Source organism: Musca autumnalis, unplaced genomic scaffold (assembly GCF_047663935.1).
Source record: "Musca autumnalis isolate F117 unplaced genomic scaffold, ASM4766393v1 scaffold_1, whole genome shotgun sequence".
Taxonomy (NCBI): domain Eukaryota; kingdom Metazoa; phylum Arthropoda; class Insecta; order Diptera; family Muscidae; genus Musca; species Musca autumnalis.
The window spans coordinates 309,150,258-309,175,501 of NW_027411644.1; the positions used below are offsets into that span (position 1 = coordinate 309,150,258).

Here is a 25,244-nt window from a genome sequence, read left to right on the forward strand (position 1 = left end):
TAGGCCCACATAACGTATAATTAATGACAACATGTATACGCCACAGTGTCAAGTCACAGATTTAGCAGATTTAACATATTTGTAGTGCGATTCTCTAACTAATTTTTTTCAGTTATCGACAAAAATCGGTAACATTAAAACGCAAAATTTTAAATGAAAAGTTCAAATAATAGTTGACAACACTATTGCTATCGGTAGAACTTTACGACTACGTTTTACTGGTCGCTAATTTACCGAATAATGTAATTAATTACCGAAATTATAAGCATTTTAATTTTAGCGATCTTTGCCGGCAACCGAAAAAATGAGTCGGAGAATCGCACTACTGAAAGACGCGAAACATGATAAAGATAATTCAGCCCAACCACTGCCAGAAGACAGTGGCAAATTGAAAGCATTCTAAGAGGTGACCAGAGCAAATAGTAGTTGTGTAGGCCAGACCAATAGAAGACCTGGATAAGAACCAAACTGTACAGAAAACATCAACCTTCAAGGCCAAGCAATTGAATATGCCGATAGCTAAAAATGTAGTGAAGGCACTAAACAAAGCGAGGGCAACATTCGGACGACTGCAAGTTGCATGGTGAATCTCACATATACATATGTACATATGTATCACCGACGCACAGTGTCACGACCGTGCCCAAAAATGGTCAAAATCAAGTACTTCGGAATACAAATTTGTTGATGTGAATTTATAGTAATCATTTCAATTTGAACGAATTTGAACTATGGTATTGATTTGTCAAGTAGTTTTGTCCATTTGAAGGTTCAAATCCGATAATTGTTGGAAATGTGTATTTTTGTAATTATTTTACTAAAATTAATAACTTGTATTATGCTGCAATATTTTAATATTTGAAGTAATTTAGCGTCCTAAAATAAATTTTTAGAGTTGCTTTGGATGTAATAAACATGGATTTAATTTTGTTTTGAAGTAAGTAGTGATCATATGGTGGTTACAGCTACACAAGTCTGTGGTACTTAGTACATCGATTTTGTGAACTCAGGGATTACCCCCTTTTTAACAAAGCGTTTTGCGGTATTGGCTATAGCGCGAAAACGAATGAACCGATATATTTTTGTGGGCTTATTAACTACGTAATAATATTGCTTAAAAACGAGAGACTTAAAAAATATAAAAACTAAAAAAAAAATGGGGAACAGCGAAATTAAAAATTCCATTTTTTACGAAACAATGGACCGTTTTTGAACATCAATAGGTCAAAAAAAGTTTTTAAAGAAAATTCTTATACTTAACACGTTCACGGCATTCCGATGCAAAATGACGTGAATGCTATAGCATTCACATTGTCAGCCAATTTTTGTTAATTTACTTGTACACAATCTTATGTTTTGGTGATTAATATACATAATACGATTTATTTCAACAAGATACATTCTATAATAAATAAAAAATAATAATAATAACACTGGTCAACACGACTTTTGTTTCAACCGAAGTTGTTGTTGTTGTTTCTAAATGAAATCGGCGAGCTATTTTCAAATCTGGTCACGGTTTTTCTCCATCAGCTCTTGTTCTTGAGATATAGCTCAAAATCCGTTTTTACGAGTTTTACCCAGAATTTCGTTATTTTCGGATACAAACAAATATTTTTTGCGGGTTTTTCGACGCTAATATATTAAGAAGATGTTGTACGCTCGATAAAAAACGTTTTTTGAAATAATTATGGCGAGTATTTATCAAAAAATATAGAAAACGTACGATGAATCTTGTAAAAATTGCATATTTTGAGTACTTTAAGCTGTAATTACGTCATCGGGGGAAGTCATAGAAGCTTCATATGGCATTCCGGATATGCTCAGGGTGTCTGTTATATAGTCCTGTATTCAAATATTTAATATAAAGTTCATAGCGCCCACGATTCGCACATAACCTAAAAATCGTCATGAAGACTGCTAAAGGGAAATCATTTACCTGTGATATCATTACCAAATATGCCATTTACTTTTCAATGGCAGTCTTCATGACGATTTTTAGGTTATGTGCGAATCGTGGGCGCTATGAATATGCCGATAGCTAAAAATGTAGTGAAGGCACTAAACAAAGCGAGGGCAACATTCGGACGACTGCAAGTTGCATGGTGAATCTCACATATACATATGTACATATGTATCACCGACGCACAGTGTCACGACCGTGCCCAAAAATGGTCAAAATCAAGTACTTCGGAATACAAATTTGTTGATGTGACGATTTTTAGGTTATGGGCGAATCGTGGGCGCTATGAACTTTATATTAAATATTTGAATACAGGACTATATAGCAGACACCCTGAGCATATCCGGAATGCCATATGAAGCTTCTATGACTTCCCCCGATGACGTAATTACAGCTTAAAGTACCCAAAATATGCAATTTTTACAAGATTCATCGTATGTTTTCTATATTTTTTGATAAATACTCGCCATAATTATTTCAAAAAACGTTTTTTATCGAGCGTACAACATCTTCTTAATATATTAGCGTCGAAAAACCCGCAAAAAATTATTTGTTTGTATCCGAAAATAACGAAATTCTGGGTAAAACTCGTAAAAACCGATTTTGAGCTATATCTCAAGAACAAAAGCTGATGGAGAAAAACCGTGGCCAGATTTGAAAATAGCTCGCCGATTTCATTTAGAAACAACAACAACTTCGGTTGAAACATTCAACTTTTTCAATTTTGTTGAGCAGTGTAATCAATAACACTGTGATACAAAAGTGGACAAAATTTTTTTGCAGGATTTCTGATGCACAAATTCGGTTTTGTGGGAATCCATAGAAGACGAAAATACCTTTGGTTTCTTCGGGTCACTTCGGGTTTTTATTTTATAACGATAAATCGACGCCTCCAAACAATAGTATGCTAAGTCGACTTAGCATGTTTTCAAGTTCTTTACATTTTTATATTTAACGCCCTTTAACTTAAATTCTGTCAAATTTTGGTAATGATCGGACAATCCGAACAGAAGTTATAAACAAATATTTACTTAGCATAGTACTGAAGGTCAAAGAAATTTCCAAACTTTTAGAGCTTGTCCTGCAAAACTCGCTTTTCAGAATTAGCAAACTATTATTTGGAGGTGTCGAACGTCCTTTAACTTAAATTCTGTCTAATTTTGGTAATGATCGGTCAATCCGAAAAGAAGTTATAAACAAATATTGACTTAGCATAGTACTGAAGTTCAAAAAAATTTCCAAACTTTGAGAGCTTCTCCTGCAAAACTCACTTTTTAGACTTAGCATACTATTATTTGGAGGTGTCGAAATGTAGTAAAAAATAAACTTTCTTGGATTTTCAACTTTAAACAGACATTACTTCTTTTTTCCACAACCGATTTGCACACACTGTTTTTTATTATAAAGGGGAGAGTAATGCCTTTCGAACAAGCCATAGATTTTAAAAATCGGTTAACAAATGGCTAAGTAATAGTGGTTTAAGTGTGACAAAAACGCATTAAAAAACAGTAAAATGTTTTTCCTTATGCTCTAGGCTGCGTAAAGGGAAGGTACGGTTCTATAGGGGCTATATGAAGACTAGGACCTTTACCGACAGATAGAAGTTATAAACCAATTTTAAGCCATTTTGGTGTGAGGCTAAAACCTCCAAAATACCGAAAATCTGAAGGTACCGTCCTATGGGGGCTATATGAAGGCGTAGACCTATACCGACAAATTACAAGGTGAAAGTTGTATACCCCCAACGAAGACTAAGTACCAAATTTCAGCAATTTTGGTGTAATAATGATGCGAAAAGCTTCAAAATACCGATAATCGGGAGGTACCGTTCTATGGGGGCTACATCAAAATGTGGACCTACACCCAAAATTCTCTGTTGAAATGTTTCGTACCTCTGCCGAAGACTAACCACCAAATTTCAGTAATTTCGGTTGGTCATTGTGACTAAAACTTTAAAAATACCGATAATCGGGTGGTACCGTTCTATGGGGGGGGGGGGGCTATATCAAAACGTGGACCGACCATCCCAGATTTTTGTCCTGGAGATTGTATGTCAATAATAAGTACGTGTACCAAAATTGATGCACCTACGAGAACTCCTTCTATTTTTGGCCACAGTTAATATGAACTAGCGACATAGTGCGACGTAGCCAGGGGGTGGCCCGAGCACCCTCCGAAATGGTAAATTTTTAGACATTTTTTTGTATATTTTACTCTCAAAGGTTCATATTTTGTCCATTGGGCGGCCCGAAATGGTGCCGAAATGCATTTCTGACTACATCCCTGATATGTATGAATCCACGAACAAGTAAAAAAGTATCAGTCGGCTTTGCCGACAGAGATATACCCTCAGTATATGTGAAGTGAAACTTTAATCTACGGACAGATTGAATGTATTCAGAGCCTTTTCAGAATTTTGTGTCTCTTTTTGGATATTTGAACTTGCCGACAAAAATTTAGATTAGGATTAAAGTCCAAAAGTGTTGCGGAGGGGTTCTTAAATGAATGGAGCGAATTGGTTCATTATGGAAGTGGATCTTATTTTGGGAGTCATATCTTTTCGATAAATATTGCGCACTAGTCATTTCAGTGGGTTATCGTATAATTTTTGGACCAGTATGCCAGGAAGCATGGACAAGTCCACGGAAAACATAATATGGCTATAAACAGGATCACAACGAACAGCATCGGTATACATTTCCAAAGAAATTTCGAACAGACCCTAAACTGAACTTAGACACAAATGTTGAACTCTTGTGGGGGAGGTACTGAAAGGAGAAGATCGATATCTGTCATTTTAGAAGTTAAACTAAATTTGGACCAAATTGGTTGCCAAAGTTTGGTCCAAATTGGTTGCGCCGTTCAAGTGTTTAGTGACATTTCAATATAGTGGGGAAGTATCGGAAGTTGTGGATCATTGCCCATCTTCAAACTGAAATTAAATTTGGACAAAATATGACGAAGGCCAAATTTGAATTGTAACGTAAAGTTTTATTACGCAGTTACTTTATTTAAGCAACAACAACTACCATGTAGAATTCTCTTCATCATTCTAGTTCTTACTTTAGCTTTCTTGTCCACTTGTATTGATCTTCGCCCATGTATGTGAGTATGGTTGTTCGCTTAGTGTGAATGTGCGTCTGTGTGTTCGTTGCACAGATTCGAGGTGTTACCAGGGAGATTTTGGGATAAATACAGGTGGAGTCAGCAACGTCGAGTTAGTTGTGTTTTAAAGTCGGTTCCGAATAAGTGTAATAAAGTAAATACAGCATTGTAGAAACGTAATCTGAAACGAACACTGGGGGGTAAAACAACGTCCACACGGAGATTAGTTAAACCTACTTCCGTAACAATATGATGCCATAGCGGTTTTTTATAACTTTCGGGCAGTTTTCTCAAGAAGTATGGACTTGCCACTGAAAAAACTTTTACCGTCGTAATAGAAGCAGCGAATTCAAGAGCAGGTCTTAAAGTGAACTTATACGAAATTTTGTGTGGGAGATACCCGAAGGAGTGGATAAATATAGTCCATATTCGAACCTGATCTATATCTGATAGATATATTAGGATGTATAAAGTATGGACCAAATCGGTCGTGAACTTTTGTTTGAACAATATATTACGAAGGCCAAATTTTGAACCCATTCGGCAGATTCGTTCGATAGTTATCTTGCGCTTCAACCACTACACACGGTCTCATAGGGGTTTTTTGCAACTTTCGGGCTATTTTCTCTGGAAGTATGGCCATGCCCCTGATGAAACTTATACCGTCGTAAAGTTGTTACAACAAAAATCTAAGCGATTGGAAAGCAGGCCCTAAACTGAATTTTTCCGAAATTTTGAGTGGTAGGTGTCCATATTAGGACCTCATCTAAGTATAGTAGAAATTTCACGATATGCAAGGTATGGACCAAATCCGTTACTCCCTTCAAGAGCTATCGTGCGCACAACTTTTCCGAACATTTTCGAACTTTTGTGGGGGAGGTACCAAAAGGAGTGGACCGATATAGCCCACCTTCGAACTTAAACTAAGTTTGGACAAAATATTACGAAATGCTAATTTTTGGAACGAATTGGTTTATCCGTTCGAGAGTTATCGTGCGCTCCAGCCAGCTAGACAGACAGACGGACGGACATGGCTAAATCAACTCTAAATTGTCTGAAACGGATTTCGTCCAAAAATACTTGGGGTCTAAAACCATTATTTCGATGTGGCACATTTTGCCCATATGAAAGTGTATATGCCCATATGTATAAATGCTGAGGGTATAAAAATCAACACGATTGGACAACAGGCCCTAAACTGAACTTTTCGAAATTTTGTGTGGGAGGTACCCGAAGGAGTGGACCAATTGAGTCCATGTGCAAAGTATGGATCAAATCGGTTACTCCCTTCAAGAGTAATCGTGCGCATAAATTGTCCGAAAATGTTCGAACTTTTGTGGGGGAGGTACCGCAAGGTGTGGACCGATATGGTACATCTTCGAACTTAAACTCTTAAACAAAGGCCAAATTTTGGACCAAATCGTTTGATCGGTTCGGAAGTTATCGTGCGCTCCAGCCAGACAGACGGATTGAAATTGCTAAGTCAACTCCAAATTGTCTGAAACGAATTTTGTCCAAACATACTTGGGGTCTAAAACCATTATTTCGATGGGGCACATTTTGTCCGTATGAAAGTGTATATACCCTCCTTAGCATAAATGCTGAGTTATAACCTCTATAAGTGTCGCCCACCTAGATAAACTTCGCCGGTCAATTTTTCTTTCCGTAAAAAAAACTAAGTTGGACTATGACGAACATCTAAAAAAAGTATCCAAATCGGTCCAGCCTTCGTCAACCGATGCAATTACCAACAAATGACATTTGATTTTTATTTATATAGATTTAAAAAAAGTAGGTGTGGTCAGGTTTTAAGGTTGCAAATAAGTACTTAAGGTCGGAGACACAACCACCATTGTCTCGCAAATTAATTTTCAAACATATAACATATTAAAAAAATGGGCGTGGTAAATTTTTATACCCATACGGGCAAAATGTGTTTCATCGAAATAATGGTTTTAGACCCCAAGTATGTTTGGACGAAATGTGTCTCAGACAATTTGGAGTTGATTTAGCCATGTCCGTCCGTCTATCTGTCTGGCTGGAGCGCACCATAACTCTCGAACGGATCAACCGATTCGGTCCAAAATTTGGCTTTCGTTATATTTTGCCCAAACTTAGTTTAAGTTCGAAGATGGGTTATGTCGGTCCACTCCTTCCGCTACCTCTCCCACAATAGTTCGAAAATATTCGAAAATTTGTGAGCACGATAACTCTTGAAGTACATACTTTGTACATCGTGAAATTTCTACGAGACTAGATTAGGTTTCAATATGGACTCAACCGGTCCACTCCTTCGGGTACCTCCCACACAAAATTTCGGAAAAGTTCAGTTTAGGACCTGCTCTCGAATCGCTTTGATTTTTGTTGTAACAACTTGTATTCACTGTCCTCCATACGACGGTACAAGTTTCATCAGGGGCAAGTCCATACTTCCTGAAAAAAATAGTCTAAAAGGTGCAAAAAAACCCTATGACACCGTGTGAGGTGGTTGAAGCGCAAGATAACTCTCGAACGGTCCAAAATTTGGCCTTAGTAATATTTTGTCCAAACATAGTTTAAGTTCGAAGATAAACCATATCGGTCCACTCCTTCATGTACCTCCCCCACAAAAGTTCAAAAATGTTCGTACGGTAACTCTTGAAGGGAGTGGCAGAATTGGTTCATACATTACACATCCTAATATATCTATCAGATATAGATCAGGTTCATTATGGACTGTATTTGTCCACTCCATCCGGTACTTCCGACACAAAATTTCGGATAAGTTCACTTTAAGACCTGCAATCGAATCACTTTGATTTTTGTTGAAGCAACTTGCATTCGCTGCCTCACGATGGTAAATTTTTTTTCAGGGGCAAGTCCATACTTCTTAAACAAACAGCCCGAAGGGAGTAAAAACCCCCTATGGCACCATATGTTGTGGCTGGAGATCCACTTCCATAATGGTCAATGTCGATCCATTCCTTTTTTACTTGTTATTGAAGCAACTCACATTCGCTGCCTCAATTACGACAATAACAGTTTTTCAAGGAAAAGTCTATACTTCTTGAGAAAACAGCCCGAAAGTTGTAAAAAACCCCTATGGCACCATATGTAGTGGCTGGAGAGCTCGAATTGAATACCGCGTTAGTCCACACTTTGTATAGTGTAATATTTCTTCGAATAGTAGATGTAATTCGAAGATGGTGCTTATAGGTCCACTTCTTCTGAAAATTATTCGCAAAAATGGTACCCACGATATCTCATAGCTCCCGAATCGGTCCAAACGTTGGATCTCTAAATATAGTCGAAACTAACATATTTTATTTTCAAATTTGGCCATATCTGTCCATATCTGTGTGGGTACCACCCACAAAAATGTTCAACATTTTTGTTTGGTTAAGTGTCAGTTCGTGGATCCATTGGACATTTTTACCAAAGGTTTTCCTAGTGACCCTTTTTACAGCGATATTATGTTTTTTTGTAGGTTAGTATGGTAAAAAGCCCTATCTATCGATATCCCCGCAAATGTTTGACCTTTAATCCTACCCATATTTTTTCGGCTTATACGCCCAACATTTGGAAAACCCCTCTAAATACATAAGTTTTCTTTGGAAAAAATATTTCAATCCACACAGGCTGAGGCTATATATCTGTCGGCAAAGCCGAATGATACCTTTTTACTTGTTTAAGTTGAGACATCCAACCGATAATTTTTTGGTCTGTTCCAGACGAATCTACTTATTTTTACTATTTTTTCGATATCATAAAGGAAACATTTTTATTGTAGTAAAAAATAGTAGCTTCTTGTAGGTTTTGGAACAGACATTTTACTTTTTGTATAAAATGTAATGAAAAAAATTAAATATATTTGTGTAAAAAATACATACCTTTTTATGATTCCATAAAACATTAACACTGGGTTTACCACGACGAAAATCAGACTGATCAATGACATCGTCATGCACCAAACTGGCTGAGTGCACCATTTCAGAGAACATGGCAATTTGTCGTTGTTTATCCAAAAGTTCCCTGTAAAACAAAAGAGAAGAAATAAGAGAAGGAAAATTTAACGATTAAAAATAAATCAAATGGAAAGAAAATAACAGTTTACAGGTCGCATCAATTCATTGCAAAATTTATTTTATTGCACCGCAACAACATTACAAGTGAAATAATTTACAAAAAATTGGGTTAATAACAGATGTGAGCTGTGTGTGGAGTACCAATAATTGTGGCAACTAATTACCGAGTTACAGATTTCAGATTTATAGGGAGGAAGAGAAGAATGCGTGTATTTCTTTGAACAACAATTGCAATTGTCCGTCCTGATGCAATGATTTATGTGAATTGTTAATAATGACCAATAACAAGCGATTCGATAATAAGAGTCTGACACAGACTGTTCATCATTTACAGTGGGATTTTTTTCCAATTATCAAAATAATTTAAAATGTTCGCTTTTTAATTATTTTTGGTAAATTTTTGGCACTAATTAAAATAATTGCCAAAGTCTTTATTTGGCATTTATTTATTTGGTATGCTGTGAATTGTAACGAAATAAATTTTAAGCTTATTTCACAACTATCAAGATATGATTTACACATGAGCGAGTTTTTAGTTCATTTTATGCAGTGTGTTGTAATAATATTAATATAAAGATAATAAATAAGTAAAACAACTGAAACTGTTCATTATTTGCAATAAGAAATAGTTCGCAAAGATATCATAATTGATTAAAAAAGCTTATATGCCTTTCAATATCTTTTAAAGAGAAGAATCAATTCAAGAGACTATCAACTCAATTAAACATGAGATGAACCATTTCCCATATTTACCACATTTAATAAACCAACAAAAAACTCCTCCACTGTCTGTGAATATTTAAAAAACAAAATTAAAATCGATTTCATGCAATTGTTTTGTGTGATTTTATCGCACTGAGCGAACATAAAATCACATAACGGCCAGCAGCAGCAACAACAGTAGCAGTAGCTGCATCACGTATCGCCGCCAATGTTGTGCTCAATTACTTTTAACCAAAAATATCAGAAGCTTTTAAAATTGCAATAAAATTCCAGGGTCTCATAGCTTAACAAAATAAAATTATGAATTTCCATTGATGTCGTTGGTCGACAGGATCGGCTTACCTTGATTCTTTGTTTAAATGATAATTTATGGCTTTGGACATCAGCAGTGTTATCATGGGCCTTAAGGCTTTACCCTGACCATCAATATAATAATTGGCAATGGTGTCCAGTTCCATTTGAGTTGTGCCTTGTGAAAGTAACTGAAAATAGAGAGAGAGAGAGGGTAAAGTAGAACATAAATAGCATGTTAAAAATTAAACAAAGATCGGAGCAGGTCGGTCCCTAAAACTATATAATGTCAGTAAGATTTAACATGAAACGTGGCTGCACTCACGGTGCAAACTATTTCATTTTCAAGGACGTCTGAAACCCACATCAAACTATTAGCTTCATTTGTATACCCTCCACCATAGTATGGAGGGTATATTAAGTTTGTTTTTCCGTTTATAAAGCATTGAAATATACATTTGCGACCCTATAAAGTACATATATTCTTAATCAGGATAAAATTCTGAGTCGAAATATCAATGTCCGTCTTTCCGTCCGTCTGTAATCACTCTAGCGTCCACAATAATGTTACACCCGATTGTCTTTTTTTCATAGGCAGGTCAAGTCCGAAGATGGGCTATATCGGCCCATGTTTTAGTATAGCCCCCATATAACGGTACCTCCCGATTTACAGTATTTTGAGGATTTCAGCTAAAAAATTTAACCGAACTACTTGTACTTTGACAGTTAAAGTTCCTAGTCATCACAAAACATCTCCACCAAAACTGGTCCACGTTTTGGTACACCCCCCAAAACGGTATCTTCCGATTTTCGGTATTTTGAAAATTTTAGCTACATATTTTGACCGAACTAATTGTAATTTTTGCTTTGAGGTCCATAGTGATCACAAAACATCTCCACGAAAAACTGTGAACATATGTTCATGTTTTGATACAGACCCCATATAACGGTTCCTCCCGATTTTCGGTATTTTGAGGATTTTCGACCGAACTATCTGTAATTCGACATTTGGTTACAGTGGTATAAAACTTCTACTTCAAAAATTGCCAACATAGGTCCACATTTTGATTTGACCCCATATAAAGGTGCAGACCGATTGAAGACATTTTTATACCCTCAGCATTTATGCTAACGAGGGTATACACTTTCAGAAATCCGTTTCAGACAATTTGGAGTCGATTTAGCAATGTCTGTCTGGCTGGCTGGAGCGCACGATAACTCTCGAACGGATTAACCGATTATGTCCAAAATTTCGTAATATTTTGTCCAAACTTAGTTTAAGTTCGAAGATGGGTTATATCGGTCCACTCCTTCTGGTACCTCCCCCACAAAAGTTCGAAAATGTTCGGAAAATTTGTGCGCACGATAACGCTTGAAGGGAGTTACCGATTTGGTCCATACTTTGCATATCGTGAAATTTATACCAGACTTAGACGAGGTTCCAGACTTAGATGAGGTTCCGGGTACCTCCCAAACAAAATTTCGGAAAAGTGCAGTTTAGGACCTGCTCTCAAATCGCTTTGATTTTTGCTGTAGCAACATGTATTCACTGCCCTTCATACGACGGTATTTGTTTCATCAGGGGCAAGTCCATACTTCCTCAGAAAGTAGCCTGAAAGTTTCAAAAAAATCCCCTTTAACACGAAATAAATTTTAAGTGTGTGTAGTAGTTTGAGTGCAAGATAACTCTAAAACGGATCTGCCGATTCGGTCCAAAATTTGGCCTTCGTAATTTTTTGTACAAACTCAGTTTAAGTTAGAAAATACGCTATATCGCTCCACTCCTTCAGGTACCTCCCCCACAAAGGTTCAAAACGGTTCGGACAAATTTTGCGCACGATAACTCTTAGAGGGAGTGACCGATTTGGTCCATACTTTCTTTACACATCCAAATATATCTACCGGATGTAGATTAGATTCGAATATGGACTGCATTTGTCCACTCCTTCGGGTACCTCCCACACAAAATTTCGAAAAAGTTCACTTTAAGATCTGCTCTCGAATTACTTTGTTTTTGTCATTTTTTCAAATGTGCAGGTGATACATTATGTATAAAAAAGGAAAAATTGTGGGGTTAAGTTATATGAAGGATGCGTCAAAATGTGGTCCTTAATGTAAAATTTGGAAATTTCAGCCATTTTGATTGATTAGTACGGCCTAAAAATACCGAATATTAGGCGGTACCGATTTATGGAGACCACATCAAAGGGTGGACCAACATTAATCGACAATTTTCTGGGGGCAGCCTACCTCCAGGAAAGATTAAGTGGCATTTCGGCCATTTCGAATTAATAATTTTTATAAAAACTTCATAATTCCAAAAATCGGGCGGTACCCAGCAAAAAAAATCCTCCCAAAATAATGGGTTTTGTAAGGGATTTTGGCAGCCGTAACTACTTACAAATCCCCTACTAACCCATTATTTTAACAAGGGCATGTCGCACTGAATTACTAGTTATTCTATGACCACTAGAATGACTAGGTACCCGGCCAGCGGTGAGCTTTGAACACACAACACTCTGATTTGTAGTCGGGCACACTAGATCTGTGCCACCGTACTCATAACTTAATGAGGAGTAATTTAAATTATTTTTGTTTACATTACTTTGTAATGGGTTACATAATGACTAACGGATCCGAAGTTTTGCTGGGTACCATTACATGGGGACCCTATCCACACGTGGACCCAATTCAAAAAGGTTTTTTAACACTAGGGAATACCGATAGTCAAATTTTAGACAATTTCACTGAAATATGTGGTCAAGACCAACAAAATGTCAGAAATCAGGAGGTACCGTTCTATGGCGGCTATACCTAAAGTTGGACCTATGTTGATTTTGCTTCTTTTTATTTGTGTTGCTAAACTACCCTTTACTGAAATTTTCGTATTGATATCTGCACAGGAAGTATTTTTGGCCGCACTTTCCATACAAGTTCGACGACAGTGCAAGCGATGTGGTCCAACATTTGGCCTTCGTCATATTTTGTCCAAACTTATTTTAAATTCGAAGATGGGCAAAACGGTCCACAACGGTAAAAAATTAAAAGTTTTACTAAAATGGTATGCACGATATCTCTTGAACGGGGCAACTTATTTGGTCTAAACTTTTGATCTCCTAATATTTTGTCAACATTTAGTTTAACTTCTAAAATGGCCCTTATCGGTCCTCTCCTTAGGGCTACCTACCCCACAAAAGTTCAACATATGTGTCTAAATGCATTTAAGGGTATGTTCGAAGATCCTTTGGAAATGTATACCGATGCTGTTCGCTGTGGTCCTGTTTACAGCGATATTATTTTTTCCGTGGACAAGTCCATCCTTCCTGGCATACTGGTCAAATGTTATACGATGACCCAATAGTGGGTGCGATATCTATCGAAAAGATATGACTACCAAAATAAGATCCACTTCCATAATGGACTATGTTGGTACATTCCTTCAAGTACCTCCTCCGCTACACTTTTGAACTTTAATCCTAATCCACATTTTTGTCGGCAAGTTCAAATGTCCAAAAAGGGTCACAAATTTCTGAAAAGGCCCTAAATACATTCGAGCGTATATTTATGCCGGGAAAAGCCGACTGATACTTTTTTACTTGTTTCCAAGGGCCTCTACAACCCACACCAAACTATTGGCCTCATTTTCTGGATGTATGCAATCATTTGCTCTGCTTATCTAATTTGGAACACTATGTTCTGAGATGAATTGGAGACCAGAGATGAATCGATTTTAAAGAAAGTTGTAAGCGTCTTATAAGTGAATATTTAAAACATTTAAAAATAGGGTGAGTGAGTTTTATTAATGAAATCGTTCACAACCCAAAGTTTTAGTTTCCAACGTGGTTGTTTCGGTTCTACTTCCAATGTCAAGTTCAGAAAAGACGGCCTGTTGCTGCATGCTGGGCAGATATTCTGCGTTGTATCATAATTCCCGGTCCAGTACACCGAAAAAAATATTTCAAGAATTTTTACACATTTTCGTTCGTTATGTAGTTTTTTCATACTGTACAGGTACCTCACATAAGATACATGTGCAGTTTTTTATACCCTCAGCCTTTAGGCTAAGGAGGGTATATACACTTTGATACGATGAAAATGTGCCTCATCGAAATAATGGTTTTAGACCCCAAGTATGTTTGGACGAAATGTGTTTCAGACAATTTGGAGTCGATCTAGTCATGTCCGTCCGTCTGTCTGTCCGTCTGTCTGTCTGTCCTGCTGGCTGGAGCGCACGATAACTCTTGAACGGATGAACCGATTCGGTTCAAATTTTGGCTTTCGTATTATTTTGCCCAAACTTAGTTTAAGTTCGAAGATGAGCTACGTCGGTCCACTCCTTCCGATTCCTCCCCCACAAAAGTTCGAAAATGTTCGGAAAGTTTGTGCGCACGATAACTCTTGAAGGGAGTGACCGATTTGGTCCATACTTTGTATAGCGTAATCTTTCTACCAGAGTAATATGAGGTTCTAATATGGTCTTAATAGGTCCACTCCTTCGGGTACCTCCCACACAAAATTTGAGAAAAGTTCAGTTTAGGGCCATCTCTCGAATCGCTTTGATTTTTGTTTTAGCAACTTGTATTCACTGCCCTCCATACGACGGTACAAGTTTTATCAGGGGCAAGTCCATACTTCCTGAGAAAATAGCATGAAAGTTGCAAAAAAAACCCCTATGACACCGTGTGAGGTGGTTGGAGCGCAAGATAACTCTCGAACGAATCTGCCGATTCGGTCCAAAATATGGCCTTAGTAATATTTTGTCCAAACATAGTTTAAGTTTGAAGATAAGCCATATCGGTCCACTCCTTCAGGTACCTTCCCCACAAAAGTTCAAAAATGTTCGGAAAAATTGTTCGTACGGTAACTCTTGAAGGGAGTGGCCGAATTGGTCTATACTTTACACATCCTAATATATCTACCAGATATAGATCAGTTTCAAATATGGACTATATTTGTCCACTCCATCCGGTACCTCCTACGCAAAATTTTCGGATAAGTTCACTTTAAGACCTGATATCGAATCACTTTGAATTTTTTTGAAGCAACTTGCATTCGCAGCCTCATTTACGATGGTAAAAGTTTTTTAGGGGCAAGTCCATACTTCTTGAGCAAACATCCCGATGAGTGTAAAAACCCCCTATGGCACCATATGTTTTGGCTGGAGATCCACATCCATAATGGTCAATGTCAATACATTCCTTTTAGTATCTCCTCCGCAAAACTTTTGATCTTTAATCCTAATCAACATTTTTGTCTGTTCAAAGGCCCAAAAACTTTTAAACCCCCTAAATACATACGTATTTTGGGGAAAAAATTGTTTCAATATACACAGGCTGAGGGTATATCTCTGTCGGCAAAGCCGACTGATACTTTTTTTACTTGTTATATCCATACGATGGCCACTATTTTTTCAAAAATATGTAAGATTTTCATGAGATGCAAAATCACTTTTCTATTTTCCCTATATTCCCCTTATTTGCTCTCATATTTCCTCTCTTGTATGGTAAAGGCTATAAATTTTGTTCTCGTTTTCATTTGAATGGTCTCACCATCACATTGACACTATCAACAAGCCACAACACAACCCCCACCATCGTCTCACCAACACAATGAAACTGTATCAACAAACCACAACAACACAAACTAAACTACCACTGTCTCAACAATTGTTGTTAGTTAACTGAAAACCAAACAACTACAGTGCGTTTGGAGTCGAAAAAACAAAGTGATTAACTGTACGATATAGTTTGCATATCCAATTTTTTTAATTTCTTTAATATAAAGGCAACATCTAATATCACAACCTAGTGCTGACAGGCTCAACATGTTTGTACATGTGGTTCATATTGTTCTGCTATGCTCACAAGGCGATAACTGCAGTGAAAATCATTAGAAGAAACGGTAAATTATAACAATACAAAATAAAAGCATTAATAAAAAGCAGCAAAATTTGTCTCTGGTTTGGTTGGTGGTGTTTGGTGGTTGTTAGTCAATAAAAACAAAACAACTCGCCAAAATTGTTTTTTTTTTCAATCTCTCAGAAGAAACCAGTATTTTCTGCTTTATGAAAGGCGTTCATGAAATGCAGGAATTTGGCAAGACTTTATGAACACTATTCCTACAATACAGTATTTTTTCTGTGTAAGAATTGAGACGGAGCTCAGGTGTGCCAAAACAAATCTAGCTTGTCTAGGCAGGTGTTATTCTTCCTCTGTTACGGATGGTGAAAGATGTACGAAGACGGTATTCATAAGATAAGCTCTTATAGGCTCGGCTACATCAATATGAATAACCCTCAAACCTGCCTGAAAAGCCTATTAATTATCTCCCTCTCTAGACCATGAAAATCTTTCCTGGCATGCCTGGTCCGGGGCACCATGCTCATACTTCTCATCTCATCACAGATAGCTGTGGCATACGCGGACGACTTGTATACGCTGTCAAATGTAACACCCAGGGGTAGATAGTGGTCGGAATTATTGACCAATCGACGTGCACTTTCATTTCCACAGTTCATTTAGAGATCAATGTGGCTGTTGATTTAGTGGCGGGTATTTTCATAGTCCCCGCGTGGAAGAACTCAACATGCTCAATAAGATTGGTGTTCAGCCTGACAGAAATGTTATCAACGGTGGGAACTGACGCCATGAGCGTACAATCATCTGTGTACGTAATTATTGCAATGCCGTCGGAAGGACATGGAATTGTAGATCACCCCCTCCTTAGGAACTCCTTGTTCCGCTCTAGGGCGTTTGGACGGACTTCTTGTTTCCACATATAACTGGCGACCACACATATAGTTAGCTGTTGACTCAACGTTTCAAGCACGGTCGGAGTGTAGTATTCTCGACATTCTCCAAAAAAAGTTTTAGTCAGGTCCAAAACTACCATCAATGTTCTGTGTCACAGTCTTTTCTGATTGGGACCTAGACTAATATGTGTGAAAATGACGTGCAGTGCTACTATACTGTTTCCGGAAGCCGTGTCGATGACCGAAAACGCGGAACCCGTGTTGATGATCCTCAACTGAATAACGCAATCTGATACTGGTAAGGGGTAACGCCTCAAGTACACTTGTTACTGGTGACAAAAATTCAACATTGCTGGCATCCTAGCCCGGTTTCAGTATCGGGAGCAACCTGAAAATTTCCTAGGCTTCTGTAACTAATAAGGTGGCTGACGATAGGTTGCTCCTTGCTCACGCCTTACTCAGATACTCGACTTCTGGTTCACCCATTGAAATTCTGCCATGAACAGGCGCTTTGGAGGATTTTACGTCTCGGATAACATCTGCCGCACTATTGTGGCCTGAAAGAGATCGCAAACAACGTAAAACACTCCTCTTCGCGACTAAACTATCTCGCAAATCTATTCGGATCTGTCACAACCACGCCGTTAAACATGTCAGATGTCGTATTATCCTTTTTACCAGGGTTCAATAACTCCTTAACCGTTGTCCACAATTTACTACTTCTAATACCTCTAGCCGCTTGTGTTCACTGTCTAATATACTGACTTCCATTCAGTCAGTTCTCTGACTCTGAGGTCGCTAGGTTTGGTATGACGAAGCATAGCACTCACATTTGCTAAAGCTGTTGCCTTTGACAGGAAATTAGGTCTGAATTCAGGTATTTCACTGACAGGAATATGGCGAGCGGTTGTAGCAGTGATGATTGGGGTTATTCTGAACGAAAATTCCGCGTGAGTTTTTTTTTTACTAAAACGGCGGAAAGACAAAACTCACGGAAATTCCTCTCTGCTGCCCGAACATTAGAGAGATTTGGCAGTTATTTGGAGCATTGGTTGGGGAATTCTCTGAATTCATGCAAATTGGTTTTCCCATGGTTAAGGAAAGTACGGTGTTCAGAGGTTATGAAGTCGGGTGATCTATTGATGGTGATGAGGAGAAGGAGATGATCCGAACCAATTGAAATTACGGGTTGCCATGTCATGTCATTCGTCACACCAGGTGATACAATGGATGTGTGAGGCGAACTATGGTAGCCTCCTCCAATCCTGGTGGATGCAAAATATGCAGCTACGCCATGCCTTTCTGGTCATAGCCTAGGGCTGAATGTCATATATCATGATGCGCATTAAAATCTCCTAGGACCAGGCGGTTACCACCTTCCAACAGTGGCCTGCGTTCGAGCGAATAATGGACACAACTATTAATTGGCGAGTAATACTTACACATTTAGCAGTTCTATCTCGGCGATTACACACTTTTCCGCCACCCCCATGCACTCAAAGCAAGGGTCACTAAAGTCGAGCTACGTACGTTGTATCCATCACAACTCTGAAAACTACTGGTGTTGTTCAGCATTAGCTTGAATCGCTGCGACCATTATACTTCTCTGACTCACAAAAATCAAATCTCATTGATCTTTCCACGAAGACCATCACAGTTAAACTATAGGAATGTTACATTGTCGGGAACTGGAACAACAATATGCGGTGTTAAAGACTGCGGCTGGTACTGCAGTTGGGGAGATTGCGGGGGAAGTTCATAATCCGACAACGGCGAAGACTCACTGGGGATCAGGCCTGAACACTTCCATTAACGAAATCTGATGCATTTCACCTACACCGACCTACGGTCGATAAGAAAATAACGATATAACAAGACAGAGATATACCCTCAGCCTGTGTATATTGAAACAATTTTTTTTAAAAATTTTGGGCGTTTGAACCGACAAAAATGTGGATTAGCATTAAAGATCAACATTTTGCGGAGGAGATACTAAAAGGAATGGATCTACATTGACCATTATGGAAGTGGATTTCCAGCCACTACATATGGTGCCATAGGGGGCCTTTACACCCTTCGGGCTGTTTGCTCAAGAAGTTGGACTTGCCCCTGAAAAAACTTTTACCATCGTTATTGAGGCAGCGAATGCATGTAGCTTCAACAAAAATCAATGTGATTAGATAGCAGGTCTTAAAGTGAACTTATCCGAAATTTTGTGTGGGAGGTACCGGATGGAGTGGACAAATATAGTCCTTATTTGAACCTGATCTATATCTAGTAAATATATTAGAAGTGTAAAGTATGGACCAATTCGGCCACTCCCTCCAAGAGTTACCGTACGAAAAAATGTTCCGAACATTTTTGAACTTTTGTGGGGGAGGTACCTGAAGGAGTGGATCGATATGGCTTATCTTCGAACTTAAACTATGTTTGGACAAAATATTGCTAAGGCAAAATTTTTGACCGAATCGGCAGATCCGCCCCAACCACCTCACACGGTGTCATAGGGGTTTTTTTGCAACTTTCAGGCTATTTTCTCAGGAAGTATGGACTTGCCCCTGATTAAACTTGTACCGTCGTATGGGGGGCAGTGAATAATAGTTGCTAAAACAAAAATCAAAGCGATTCGAGAGGTGGTCCTAAACTGAACATTTCCGAAATTTTGTGTGCGAGGTACCCGATGGAGTGAACCGATTGAGTCCATATTGAAACCTTATTTTAGTCTGGTACATTTTGCCCGTATGAAAGTGTATATACCCTCGTCAGCATAAATGCTGAGGGTATAGAAATAACGACGAACGGCAATATGTAGTTCCTGGAGTCAATCCGGATCGCTTGATTACCAACGTCATTCGCGTTGATGTCATCAACATGCCCTTTTGTCGGTGCACTGCCAGACCGACTTTGACAGAATCGTTTGCGACAGTTGTAAATGTCTTAGTTACTCCTTATCGTCAATGTTTGAAATTTCTATATCCTTTCGTAAGGACTGACATAGAATACTAAGGTTCCAAGTGTTGCCGAGAAGGTATTCGAAGAAGTGGTCCGACATGGCGTAGGGCGTTTTAAAGCTTTTTCTTAGAAAAACTTGTAACTTCGTAATAGGGCAGCGAATGCACTGATATAGTCTATATTCGAATCTGATCTATATTTCGTAGTATGGACCAAATCGGCATCTGCCTCCGAGAGTTATCGCGGGCACCATTTTTGCAAAAAGTCTTGAACTTTTGTGGGGGGAGGTGTCCGAAGGAGTTGACCAATATGATTCATGTTCGAACTTAAACTAAGTTTGAACAAAATATTAGGAAGGACAAATTTTGGACCAAATCGGTCTAACAGCTGAGGGTACAATCGAATACCGAACTACAGCTGATTCGGTTGAAAAATATATCTAAACTCTTCAAACCGTCAGAAATCTGTCGGTATGGTGGTTATACCAAAACATTGACCTAAGTCAACTATTTTCGTTAGGGAGGTTTGCTATTTATTGAGAATTCCAAATACCGATTTCTGGTTATTCGTTTGGGAATTACCTTTCTGTGGGGACAGTTCCAAAACATGGGCCTAATTCGACAATTTTTGGTAAGAATATTTCAATGACATATTGTTTATGGTAATTATTGATTATATTATTATAATATTTATAAACCACAAAATGTGCATACTTACATCTCTAATGTCTTCATAGAAATATTTCAGCTCATCGTCCATAATGATGTAAGGATCTATTTGGATTTCGCGAACAGGTCCAGCCGGTTGTTGGGTGTGGACGGAGCTGTAACGGCGGCAATTCGTTTTGCCATTTGTGCATTTTGGCTTGGTGTGTGTTGTTGTCGATGTTTTGTTGGAATTCAACTGCAACGAAACCAAAATAAAGAAAACATTAACATTAAATTTACAACAATAAAAAAACAATGTATGTGAAGAAAATAACATAATCTATAATTTGTATTTAATAACTGCAAAATTTTATGTTTAAAAAATTACTTATTTTTGCATTAACACTGCCATCTATGTAGCGGCTATTGAATGCAATAACAAACAATGAGGCATGAAACTACAAAAATGTTAAACTAAAACTAATTACAAAATAACTCATTCTTTGCCAATATACATACATTTGTATTTGTGTTTGAATGCAGGGAAGAAAAGAGACCACAAAAAACCAAATAATAAAAAAATAAAAACTTTAAGAAGAATCCCCTGCAAAACACATATTGTCTATGGGGACGACGATGACTTAAAATAATTGTGTTTCGTTTAAATGCCACTTAACAACTTTACAATTGCTGCAATTATCCCCCAACTTACAGCAATGAATAGGGAGAGCGAGGAGGGCGAGAGAGTGACAACATTAGGGGGTTATGCCACAATCCTCTGTTGTTTTGGTAGTTAACATTTCAATCATTATTTGCTCTTGTCTCGTTCACTAAGTTGTGGAACACCTTGGTAGTTTGGTTGGATCTATGTGGAAGTACGAAGTTACCTGTCGCATGTGTCGGTATCTTGGTTAAAATAAATGACTTTTTTCGTCTCAAATAATAATTCCAATTGTCGGAAAGACACATACAGAAGAAACACACATTCTGCCTAGCCGACAATCTTCAAACGGCATTGACGCGTGTCTGTCTAACACCACTCGCCTCAGCTGGCATTAAAAAAGGTGGTAACAAAGAAACGGCACACATAAAAATCCAATTGCAACAAATTACCAAATTATTTGTTTGGCAAATGTGTGTAAATTAACAAATTACTCAAATTTAGGGGGAGGTAAAGAGGAGAGGTCTGCTAAGCGTTTATAATCAGGTGGTGTGACGGCAATTAATATAAAGATATTCTTGGTTGGCGGAAAACAAAAATAATGGTTAGTGACGTATTACGAAATTATCTTTCCGAGATTGGAACAGAGCCTCGTTGACACCTGGGAGCGCCAACGAGTAATATACATAGTAGTCAAGTCCTAGCTGTGGTAAGGAGGCTATGCAACGATCGACATCAGTCCCTCCACAATTCAATATCTCATGGATATACGAACTTTTACTAAAACAAGTAAAAAAGTATCAGTCGGCTTTGCCGACAGAGGTATACCCTCAGCCTATGTGAATTGAAACTTTCATCGATGTACAAATCGAATATATTTAGGGTCTTTTCTGAATTGTGTGGCCCTTTTAGGACATTTGAACTTGCCGACAAAAATTTGAATTAGAATTAAAGTTCAAAAGAGTTGCGGAGGAGGCACTTGACGGAATGGACCGACATAGTCTATTATGAAAGTGGATCTTATTTTGGAGCGAATCGGCAGATCCGTTCAAGATTTTTCTTGAGCTCCAACAACTACACATGGTGTCATAGGGTTTTTTTGCACCTTTAAGGCTATTTTCTCAGGAAGCAAGGACATGCCCTGATGAAACTTGTACCCTTGTATGGGTGCAGTAAGTACAAGTTGTTACAACAATCAAATCGAGAGTAGGTCCTAAACTAAACTTTTACAAAATTGTGTGTGGGAGGTACCCGAAAGAGTGGGCCGAGTGAGTCCAACCTCATCTAAGTCTGGTAGAAATTTCACGATGTGCAAAGTATGGACCAAATCGGTTACTCCCTTTAAAAGTTATAGTGCGCACAAATTTTCCGAACATTTTCGAACTTTTGTGGGGGAGGTACCGGAAGGAGTGGACCGATATAACCCATCTTCGAACTTAAACTAAGTTTGGACAAAATACCACTATTATTGCCAGCAGCTGATGGGTGGGCAACATCCCGGAACTGAACAAAAAACACAGATGACAGTCTTAAGAGTCTGTCCCATAGAAGACATCTATGAAGAAGGTCCTCTAATCTATAGAAGACCTCAACTGAGGTCGTCTATTCTATAGAAGACCTCAACTGAGGTCGTCTATTCTATAGAAGACCTCAACTGAGGTCGTCTATTCTATAGAAGACCTCAACTGAGGTCGTCTATTCTATAGAAGACCTCAACTGAGGTCGTCTATTCTATAGAAGACCTCAACTGAGGTCGTCTATTCTATAGAAGACCTCAACTGAGGTCGTCTATTCTATAGAAGACCTCAACTGAGGTCGTCTATTCTATAGAAGACCTCAACTGAGGTCGACTATTCTATAGAAGACCTCAACTGAGGTCGTCTATTCTATAGAAGACCTCAACTGAGGTCGTCTATTCTATAGAAGACCTCAACTGAGGTCGTCTATTCTATAGAAGACCTCAACTGAGGTCGTCTATTCTATAGAAGACCTCAACTGAGGTCGTCTATTCTATAGAAGACCTCAACTGAGGTCGTCTATTCTATAGAAGACCTCAACTGAGGTCGTCTATTCTATAGAAGACCTCAACTGAGGTCGTCTATTCTATAGAAGACCTCAACTGAGGTCGTCTATTCTATAGAAGACCTCAACTGAGGTCGTCTATTCTATAGAAGACCTCAACTGAGGTCGTCTATTCTATAGAAGACCTCAACTGAGGTCGTCTATTCTATAGAAGACCTCAACTGAGGTCGTCTATTCTATAGAAGACCTCAACTGAGGTCGTCTATTCTATAGAAGACCTCAACTGAGGTCGTCTATTCTATAGAAGACCTCAACTGAGGTCGTCTATTCTATAGAAGACCTCAACTGAGGTCGTCTATTCTATAGAAGACCTCAACTGAGGTCGTCTATTCTATAGAAGACCTCAACTGAGGTCGTCTATTCTATAGAAGACCTCAACTGAGGTCGTCTATTCTATAGAAGACCTCAACTGAGGTCGTCTATTCTATAGAAGACCTCAACTGAGGTCGTCTATTCTATAGAAGACCTCAACTGAGGTCGTCTATTCTATAGAAGACCTCAACTGAGGTCGTCTATTCTATAGAGGACCTCAACTGAGGTCTATAGAAGACCTCAACTGAGGTCGTCTATTCTATAGAAGACCTCAACTGAGGTCGTCTATTCTATAGAAGACCTCAACTGAGGTCGTCTATTCTATAGAAGACCTCAACTGAGGTCGTCTATTCTATAGAAGACCTCAACTGAGGTCGTCTATTCTATAGAAGACCTCAACTGAGGTCGTCTATTCTTTAGAAGACCTCAACTGAGGTCGTCTATTCTATAGAAGACCTCAACTGAGGTCGTCTATTCTATAGAAGACCTCAACTGAGGTCGTCTATTCTATAGAAGACCTCAACTGAGGTCGTCTATTCTATAGAAGACCTCAACTGAGGTCGTCTATTCTATAGAAGACCTCAACTGAGGTCGTCTATTCTATAGAAGACCTCAACTGAGGTCGTCTATTCTATAGAAGATATCGGATGCCTTCTTTTGCTATACAGAAGACCTTGGAGGCCTTCTGTTGCTATACAGAAGACCTCAGAGGCCTTTTGTTGCTATACAGAAGACCTCAGAGACCTTCTGTTGATATACAGAAGACCTCAGATGCCTTTTGTTGCTATACAAAAGACCTCAGAGGCCTTCTGTTGCTATACCGAAGACCTCAGAGGCCTTCTCTTGCTATACAGAAGACCTCAGGGGCCTTCTGTTGCTATACAGAAGACTTCAGAGGCCTTCTCTTACTATACAAAAGTCCTCAGAGGCCTTTTATTACTATAGAGAAAACTTCAGAAGCCTTCTGCTGTTATACATAACATAAATGCCAACATAAAAGAAAAAAAAATAAAATCTTTGATTATAAAGAAAAATATTTACTTTATCTTCTCAACTGTCGTAAGTTTCTTTAGCATTACTAGAGAATCTAATATTTCGTCTTGAATGCCGTTGCAAATATGATAAGTCAACAATTCGAAATGCTACTCAAGACACTAAACTACCATAAAAGACCAAATATTGACCACAAGTGTGATGTGCAATGGAGACTAAGGGAGAGGAGTAGGGTGCTATCTGGCCCTGACGATGACAACAATGTTGGACAAATAGCCAGTAGTCGTCGTACGTTTATTAAAGTGTAGTTCATCGAAAAGGAAGGCGTTATGCATATTGATGATGATGACGATCGTTTGTCATCGCCATGCTTCCATAGACTGTTGTGCTCGGATGAAATGAATTGAAATAATATGTTGTTCTACAACATGATGGCGACAACAAAACCAATAAACCAAATTCAAATAGCAGCACAACAAAATTACATAATTCTCTAAAGACGTAGATGACCATGTCTTGTTGTTGATTATTATATAAACATCTATAAACAGACAAAAAAGATGTTTACAAAAAATGTGTGTGTCTATCCATTCAACACTCAAATAAATGTAAATTCAATGAATATTTGTTTTGACAACCATATGTAAATATTTATTTAATCAATTTTGTTAGCTACTGTACATGCTCAGGCGGGATTGAG

The 25,244-nt window shown here is 38.2% G+C and overlaps 1 protein-coding gene across 1 annotated transcript in view; it reads right to left on the reverse strand.

The window, feature by feature from the left end:
* Nucleotides 1–25,244, reverse strand: part of qless (decaprenyl diphosphate synthase subunit 1 qless) — a 173,777-nt gene that overhangs the window by 42,411 nt on the left and 106,122 nt on the right. The window contains exons 2-4 of the mRNA XM_073962187.1: nucleotides 20,567–20,752; nucleotides 10,198–10,337; nucleotides 8,938–9,079 (exon numbers count right to left, since the gene is read on the reverse strand). Coding sequence (XP_073818288.1) covers nucleotides 8,938–9,079; nucleotides 10,198–10,337; nucleotides 20,567–20,752 — 468 coding nt within the window. The remainder of the gene's footprint in view (nucleotides 1–8,937; nucleotides 9,080–10,197; nucleotides 10,338–20,566; nucleotides 20,753–25,244) is intronic.